The sequence below is a fragment of the Phoenix dactylifera genome, chromosome 13 (assembly GCF_009389715.1).
Source record: "Phoenix dactylifera cultivar Barhee BC4 chromosome 13, palm_55x_up_171113_PBpolish2nd_filt_p, whole genome shotgun sequence".
Taxonomy (NCBI): Eukaryota; Viridiplantae; Streptophyta; class Magnoliopsida; order Arecales; family Arecaceae; genus Phoenix; species Phoenix dactylifera.
The window spans coordinates 11,197,315-11,206,004 of NC_052404.1; the positions used below are offsets into that span (position 1 = coordinate 11,197,315).

An 8,690-nucleotide genomic window follows, 5' to 3' on the forward strand; every position below is an offset into this window, starting at 1 on the left:
TACATTCGTAAAGTGCTGTGATACTTTGTTTTGTATTTGGTAAGCAAACTGAGAAAGTACTTTGTATGACAAAATTACCATAAAGGAAATTACATAGTATTATATAACAGAACATAATAAAACATAACATAAATTAATACATAAATATACGATATAGTATAATATTATTGTAATATAAAATAATATTATGTTAATATAGCATACTAGTAATATAATTATTAGAGTAAATTAATATTTGGTAATATAACATAATATTAAATTATTTAACATAACATATTAAGGTATTATGATATAATGTAATATATATTATATTTATAGTATAATACAACAATAAAAGTATAAAATAGTATAATTATTAGTATAAATTAATTTCTCATAATATAACATAATATTAAATTATTTAAAATAACATATTAATGTATTATAACGTAATGTAATATAATACAATATTTATAGTATAATACAATAATAAAGGTATAAAATATTATAATTATTATTATAAATTAATTTTCCATAATATAACATAATATTAAATTATTTAAAATAATATATTAATGTATGTAATGTAATATAATATAATATTTATAGTATAATACAATAATAAAGGTATAAAATATTATAATTATTAGTATAAATTAATTTTCCATAATATAACATAATATTAAATTATTTAACATAACATATTAATGTATTATGATATAATATAATATAATATTATATTTATAGTATAATACAAAAATAAAGGTATAAAATATTATAATTATTAGTATAAATTAATTTTCCATAATATAACATAATATTAAATTATTTAACATAACATATTAATGTATTATGATATAATATAATATGATATTATATTTATAGTATAATACAAAAATAACTGTATAAAATATTATAATTATTAGTATAAAATAATTTTTCATAATAATTTTCCATAATTTTCCATAAAATAATTTCTCGCGGTCTAGGGGCTCTTCTTCGTGGTCCACGCTCGAGGAGGACCTCAGCGTGGGCCGCGAGGTTGATGATAAAAAAAAACAATAGATTGATTTTGGAAGGTATGGAAAAGGATTAAAAATTTTTTATTCTAAAATGTGGTTCAAGAAATGCATACAAAAATTGAAAAGAAAAATACCTTTTCTTACGGAAGGGAGTCTGACGGCTAGGGTTCTTGGCTCCGGCAGATTTTTAGGTTTATAAAGGCTCCGGCAGATTTTTAGGTTTATTAAAATAACATAACTATGTAATTATGTTATTTTAATATGGGCATTTTTGTCAAAAATACAGCTTTCCAAAAAAGCTGAAACAGCTTCCTCCCAAAAGCTCCAAATTGGAGCTTCCTCCCAAAAGCTGTTTTCAGCTTCCCGCAAAAGCTGAAACAGCTTTTTGAAAAATTTACCAAACACAGTTTTTAATCAAAAAGTACTTTTGGAGGGCCAGAAAGCACCAAAAGCTCCCGCAAACAGGGCCTAACAAAGTTCAAAGCCGGCCCCCAGCGACCGGATACCGGTATCATCCACTACAGGGGTATCGGAGTCTCGGACGCGATAAATGAATCGAAACATCCCGTCTCATTCTCAAACGGTCGAGATTCTTTCCCCGTTCCACATCAAGCTCAATCTTCGGTTCAAGAGCATTTTCCTAATCAACATACGAAAATAAGGGGTACGTTCGTTTACATTGCCTTTCCCGATCCGCTCCGCCGCGATACATGACATCCTGTCCGTCTATTTTCACCCAGAACCATATCTAATCCAACGGCCGTAAAATGCCAACTCACCAGTCCAGACCAAAGCTCTTCCGCCAATGATCGTCCTCTGCCCTTTCCAATATAATGACTCCTTCCCTCGCGCTTCGACAGATCCCTCATCCCTTTTTCCTCTTCGCGCGCACCGGGTCTCTGTCTCTGCCCCCAAGCCTTTTTTCCTCACCATCCTGATGGCGCCCAAGGCCGAGAAGAAGCCTGCAGAGAAGAAGCCCGCCGCCGAGAAGCCGGCGGAGGAGAAGGAGAAGAAGACGGTCGCCGAGAAGAAGCCCAAGGCCGAGAAGCGGCTGCCGTCCAAGGAGGGGGCAGCCGGCGACAAGAAGAAGAAGAAGAAGGTGAAGAAGAGCAGCGAGACCTACAAGATATACATCTTCAAGGTCCTGAAGCAGGTCCACCCGGACATCGGGGTCTCGAGCAAGGCGATGGGCATCATGAACTCCTTCATCAACGACATCTTCGAGAAGCTCGCCCAGGAGGCGTCCAGGCTTGCCCGCTACAACAAGAAGCCTACCATTACCTCCCGGGAGATTCAGACCTCTGTCCGCCTCGTCCTCCCCGGCGAGCTTGCGAAGCACGCCGTCTCGGAGGGCACCAAAGCCGTCACCAAGTTCACTAGCTCGTAGATCTAGAATTTTTTTGCTTTTTGCCCCTTTTCTGTATAATTTCTAGCTTTCTTTAAGGACTTCTCATCTTTTCCGATGTGTTTTCTATAGCTGTAGAAAAGAATCGTTTTGAATGGTAATAGTTTGAGCAGCTCTTATGGGATAAAATTTCGTGATTGATTGGATTCCTTCATTGGTTGTTCTTGTAGTCGCTGCGCGTACCGTTTCATGCGCGTGTTTTGCGGGCGATTTGCTGCCATCGAAATTCGTGGTTGTTTTGTTCCATGGGTCATCACTCGTCGCTCGTTTTGTACATTGGTGTGTTCTGGGACGGAGCTTTGATGAAACTTCGAGGCTTGATGAGCTTCATACTGTCTCGCCCGCTACAACAAGAAGCCCACCATCACCTCCAGGGAGATCCAGACTGCCGTCCGCCTCGTTCTCCCGGCGAGCTCGCCAAGCACGCACGAAGGCCGTCACCAAGTTCGCCAGTTCTTGAATCGTTTTTTCCCTGGAAGGCAGGGGCGGAGGGGGCGGGGGCGGTGTTACGATGTAATTTCTAGGCTTTTGGAGCATTGCCGTTAGGCTCTCTTTAAATTGAGATGCTTTTTTTTTTTTTTTTTTAAGCTACTCTAGTTTAAGTACACCGGCAGAATCGAGAGACAGAAAATCATAAAATAATAAAGAGAAGACCTTCGGTGTCCAGAGAATTTCATCGTAATAATGAACAGCAAAAGAGTGATTCATTTTTAGTTCTATTTATCTCACGATATGCATATATGGTCTGAAAAGTTCTACAGCCGTCTGTCATCCCAACCAGGTGTCGCCCCCCGCAGGAATTAGTTTCGAGTCGTAACTCCTAATATCGGACATATTTTTGTCAAAATTCACCTTTTGATGATTTTTAATTACAATGCTTTTTAATATTATGGTTTCCTGGTTTTCCACGTGCACTCTTCCGCGCTGGAACACTTTAGGTTACAGTTCGCTTTTTGAGCGGGGTCCACTGTTTGATGGCTTTGATTATTTCTGGATGGAGTGGATTTTAAGGTTTTATTGTGGTGTTATGTTGTTCCTGAGGACCATTGTATGCGATCTTTGGCTATTTTCCTAGGGCACGCTTTGATCCTCCAGGGTTTCTATCGGAGACGGGCGGGAGGATGTGGATTAGTCTGTTGGCGAGGAGAACGGCATATGCCTCTCCACTAAGGTGGATGCTTCTTGGAAGGGAGTTCAGCTCCGAGATTTTCGTCAGCAGTAGCATTTCTTCCTTCTTAACATTCTCTCGTCCATTGCTTTTCCCCTTAATTTGATCTTAATTGGTTTCGCTGGTTTTCTTTTCGCCCTTTTGGGTGTGGGGTTGCTTTGATTCACAGCTAACTTGGTGTAGCTTTAAAGGAATGTTATTTTTATTTAGGTTATGGAGCCTTTGCTCTGTTTATTTGGCCCAGGACAGGATTTAATCAAGTTCTGATGCTTTTGCTGTGGGTTTGTAGGATTGTCATATTACACAACCGATGAAGAATTTCGAGAAGCCTTTTTGCCATTTGGCAGTGTCAAGGAAGGTACAGGTTTATAACCGGTTTTATGGAGAAGTTTCGCTCTAACGTGTGCTGTTAGAATCACATTTCAGTGATAGGTTTATTTTTGTATGTTAGTCATGTTTGATTGCTTTTGTGACTGAAGTTTTCAATGACAAGTCCACCTATGGTGCTAAAACTTTTTTATAATGCGGGAGCATAAATAGAAAACCTTATTAGCATCTCGTTCTCTGACCTTTTTGGAACGGCTTGTTTTTGCTGATTCACTATCATGGAGTTTGGGACAATCATTTAATTTTTTTTTTGGGATGTGTGTCTGTGTGTTACTTCACAGCCAGGCTTATTAGAGATGCAAGGACCAAAAGGACGAAAGGGTATGGCTTTGTGACTTATGAATCTGAAGCTGAAGCACAAAAGGCGATAAAGGCTATGGATGGCAGGGTATGAGTCTTTTCATTTATTTCATATTCTTGAATTGGTAATGCTCTGAAAATAGGTAAATATCATGATATTACACATTTTTTTAAAATCTCCGAAAATGGCAAATCTTAAACTGTAGAAGCAACAGAAGGAATTGGATATTGATTCAAAAAGAAAATCTGGCAATTATAAACCACACTAAAGAAAAAAAAAAATTTGAAATCTATGAGCTAGTGAATCTGGTGATGGCCTTTCTGCCCTCAGAGATGGTGTGGTTGGCAAGATCACTGGGGAGGACAGAGCAGACAGGTTTTAAGTGTTCTCAAAATTCAGGTGGATGGATTTTTTAAGTCAAATGAGCATAAGGATTCTAACTAATTATAATGCATGGATGTTTTAATGTTTGGTTATTTTAAGGATTATGTGATGTAACCTTCCTACCACCTTGAATGAACTTCATCTATCAGTTACAAATTAGAAGTTTTTTTGCTTTATTATATCCTGGCAAATGACAAACTTTTGTACAGCATGCTTTAAGTTGTTTTGACCTGTGTATAACATGCCATACTGAACTGTGTATTTTGATGACAGTAAACAGACATCAAGCTTTCCCAACTTGTGAAAATGCCACAATCTGTATATTTTCCTTTCACTTCAATTTTTAATTTGCCTGGTTTGGCGACTTTAGGATTCTTCATCAATCCTCGTATTTTGAGGCTCTGTATCATTTTCCTTGAAGAATGATGCCCAAACATCGTTTCACATGGTCTATCTGCAACTCTTCATCCATAATATGTAGGGATTCTGCTTGTGCCTCGGGGCTGTCTCTGGTGGGGTAATAAGAAAGAGTGCAACAGGATAGAAAAAGGAAGTTTCTGTCAGACAGTTCCATGCAAGTCCCATTATCATCATGACCTTTTGCTACCCTTTTTTCAGCTACAGGGGAGCCTTGGACTATTGGTCCTTTGTTGCATGAGCTTATGATAGGCACTCTCCAGCCATTGTCCAGCCCTTTAAGTTTACTAGCAGACCCTTATCCTATGCAGGCTTGTGCTGGCTAGCAATTCCATACTGGGCATCATGTCAGGCTTTGTAGCGTCTGTTTATTTACATTAAGGAATTCAGCTGCTAGCAAACTTCTTCCTGGTTTATGAAAATTTGGCATGGTTTTGTAGTTTTGTTCTTTGCTATTTTTGTTCTGCTTCTCTTTCCTGATTCATCCGTCATAACTTCAATGCTCAGCTGCATTTGGACATGCCTTAGCTTCATACCAGGAACATGAGTCATTTTAGTTATATAGGAAAAGTTGATAGAAGCTCTGTATTGCAATTCTTATAATGTCTCCAAGAAGTTATTACTTGTGGCTTTAGCTCACTGTGGCTTCTGTTAAGTGCCATAGGCGTTGCACCTTTATGCACTATTTTGTGCATGCTGCTGGATTTCATGTGCTACATATGCTTCTTAAGTAGTTGGTTGCAGTGTTGGATGCAACTGTTGATACCTTTGCTTGCAGGTGTGATCATATATCGGGGTGTGTATGTACGATGTCACTAGGCTTCATTGGCATTTCTGGTTTCATTTATTCTCATACATTATACAGCAAATAATACTGGTGCTCTTTGCATAATTTTTGTATTGTTAGGTATAATATGGTCATGGAAAGTGAGTTACAGGAGACCTATAGCATCAGAACTGTACTCACCATTTTTATGTCTCGTCAGAATAGTTAATATCTTCGCTATTGCTTTTCCCCGGAGCCTTGGTCCTTGGATAGATGGTGGCGTATGGTCTGCATAGGAAATGATTGCCTTTGTTCTCTAATGCATTCAAGCTTGTTTGTGGTGGACTTTCAACCATATTTTCTTTTCTGGGTGTTCACTAAGTTTTATGTGTTTGTCTTATGGATAATGAAATCATGCTTCATCTTAGGAATCTTGAGGACTTTCACATTTTCCAGGAAGTTGAGGAGTAGAAATGCAAAATAGTTGTAGCTCTGTATAGGCTGCTCAGCATTTCCACCATTAGCACTATCTAATTTTGATCAGCAAGACCCAACTTATTAGAAAATCAATCATGATGAGGTCTAAAATCAGGTGCAGCCAAAATGTTGTAGGTGAATTGATTAATTCTCACATGTCAATATTGCCCTCCTTGTTACTTCCTTGGCAATTACCTTTCAAGCTATAGACCAATCAGAATTGGCAAAGATGTTCTTTGGGATCCTTATTGAAATAAATTGGAGGTGCCAACTCTTTGCATCACCTTCAATGGGGATAAGCAGCTTAATGTCCATGGATTGGTGGATTCATGCCTCTCGAAGTATTGATAGCATTTTGATAGATGATTGCTCATCAAAGAGTAAAGCTTATTATAGTTGAGCTCAATTGATTTGCATACGATATCCATCGATGATATTAGAAAATTTTGCCTTTGAAATTTACAATAGTTTTATGCTCATATTTTGTCTGATTATATATGATTCTAATCTTTTGTGATTGTAAAATTTAACATAAAAGAACTTTTGAGATCGGGAGAAAGAATTTTGCTTCTTTCATGTTCTTTCAGCATCGTCATTATAGCAGTTCTCTGTGCTATATCTGCTGCTATGTTCACTAGTGTTTAGGTATTTGATTCTAAAAAATGATTCTACTTTAGTATATAGTTTTGTTCTTGCAGATATTTGGCGGAAGATTGATTTTTGTGGAGACTGCAAAATCCAGATCGAAGGAGGATGTGCCGTAGGCTACTTAATTTTTGAATTTCATATTATGTGCTTGACCGCTCCTCATTTCATGCGGGGGCTCCTCGGATACAGAGTTTTGAAAGAAACATTCTGTCTTCTATTTTACGTGATCTGAATGGCCTCCTTGCTTCGTTATACATGACATTTTAGTTGCACAGGAAATTTCAGAGGCGAGTGGTATGAATTGTTGGATACTGAATAGTTGGGTCTTCCACAGCCGGTGCCATCAAAAAAGGTAATCTGATGACTTTATGACCTTTTGGGTGGATCCAAGGCAGATTATGTATGGGCTTGGACCTAAGACTATCAGGGAGAATCTATGTGTCGGCATTTATGTTCTCACATTTGTGAGTTTGTTCAGCTGAGACTGCTCTAATGATCTACAAATCTAACCTACTTGAGGGATTAGATGTGGTCTTGGTTGATCAAATGGAGTATCCTTTTCCTAAAGCAGGAGTGTCCGATACCCTGATTGGTTCGATCAAAGTTAAATTTATTGAATTGTACTAAGATTAGGGCATAGGTGGTTCAACAAAGATCAGGATGATCAAATCTACTAGTATTTGGCAGGGGTCAAGGTAGGGGCTCATACGCCATCCGACGACTTTAGATTAGGACTCCTCACCTAGGTAGATCTAGAAATTACTAAAAGCCATACTTACGGGTTCAATAAAGTCTAGAGAAAGAAAGTTTAGATAGCGAAACTTTATAGAGAGGGAAATAAGAGAGAAAAAAGATGGGAAGAGAGAGAAAGGAGAGAGCATAACTCTCTCTTTCTAATCAGGAAGAGGAGGAGAAGTGGTTGTTGGTGGAAGATAGGAGGTTTGGGGAATCATGGCCGATCATTAGGCAGCCGGTGTCGGACAGCGCCAATATTTACAAAACAAAGGTTTCGACCTCACTTTTCCGGCCATGGCTTTCAAGCACCTTGAGAAATTGAGGAAGGCCTCTGGCAACAAGTGCTGCCAATGGAGGCAACCAGAATCAAAAGATAAAGCGTTGGTTTTGTGAAAATAAGAAAATATGGTATCACCCTTTTTCACAAAAAATCTGACGATCATCGGTTGAAATCAAAGCTTTAAGAGGTTTGGAAGAAAGTAGAGAGGGGTAAATCGAAGGGATCGAGTCCTTACTTGGTTTCTAGTGATGTTGGCCACCGCAAAAGTGCAAAAGGCATCTAGCGTTTCGAGAGAAAAAAAAATAGAGATTTCGACGATAGTTTCGATCGGGGACCTGGGCTGTCCGGTGATATCAAAGAGAGAATCAAAGGAGCCTTAAATAGGGTTGTGGAAGGTTGGATTCCTTCTGATGAGATTAATGTTTTCTTCCTTCACCGCATATGCTGTGGCCTTTTTTTTTCGTATTAGACTCTAAAAGAGCCCGGGTATTATAGTACATTATTGGTTTATTGTAGTTTTTTTTTAGCCATCCTCTTCTTTCATCAATGATTTAAAACTCAGATCTTGGAGAATGGGAATTTGTTAGATAAATTCAAATGCTTAACTTCAGGTTTTGTTTTATTTTGTTTAAAGAATTTTCTTTTTTTGGTTTTTGTTTTGGGGATGGGTGCTTGTGCATATTTGTTTCAAAGATCTGGTTTCCCTCTGTTTTTTTTTCCT

The 8,690-nt window shown here is 38.0% G+C and overlaps 2 protein-coding genes across 2 annotated transcripts; both read left to right on the top strand.

Moving 5' to 3' along the window:
- Window positions 1-1,850: 1,850 nt before the first annotated feature.
- Window positions 1,851-2,535, top strand: LOC103720008 (histone H2B.11-like). Its single transcript, XM_008809518.2, has one exon. The coding sequence runs from the start codon at window positions 1,939-1,941 to the stop codon at window positions 2,386-2,388; it is 450 nt and encodes a 149-aa protein (XP_008807740.1). The 5' UTR covers window positions 1,851-1,938; the 3' UTR covers window positions 2,389-2,535.
- A 929-nt stretch (window positions 2,536-3,464) lies between these two features.
- Window positions 3,465-7,263, top strand: LOC103720009 (glycine-rich RNA-binding protein 4, mitochondrial-like). Its single transcript, XM_008809519.4, has 4 exons — window positions 3,465-3,624; window positions 3,864-3,932; window positions 4,243-4,349; window positions 7,005-7,263. The coding sequence occupies exons 1-4, from the start codon at window positions 3,528-3,530 to the stop codon at window positions 7,068-7,070; spliced, it is 339 nt and encodes a 112-aa protein (XP_008807741.1). The 5' UTR covers window positions 3,465-3,527; the 3' UTR covers window positions 7,071-7,263.
- Window positions 7,264-8,690: the final 1,427 nt, after the last annotated feature.

Excerpts from the sequence above, each read along its gene's own strand:
- LOC103720009 (XM_008809519.4), top strand. The coding sequence starts at position 3,528 with ATGTGGATTAGTCTGTTGGCGAGGAGAACGGCATATGCCTCTCCACTA. Across the intron at positions 3,625-3,863 it reads CTCCGAGATTTTCGTCAGCA|GATTGTCATATTACACAACC; the intron begins GTAGCATTTCTT and ends GTGGGTTTGTAG. Across the intron at positions 3,933-4,242 it reads ATTTGGCAGTGTCAAGGAAG|CCAGGCTTATTAGAGATGCA; the intron begins GTACAGGTTTAT and ends GTTACTTCACAG.
- LOC103720008 (XM_008809518.2), top strand. The coding sequence starts at position 1,939 with ATGGCGCCCAAGGCCGAGAAGAAGCCTGCAGAGAAGAAGCCCGCCGCC.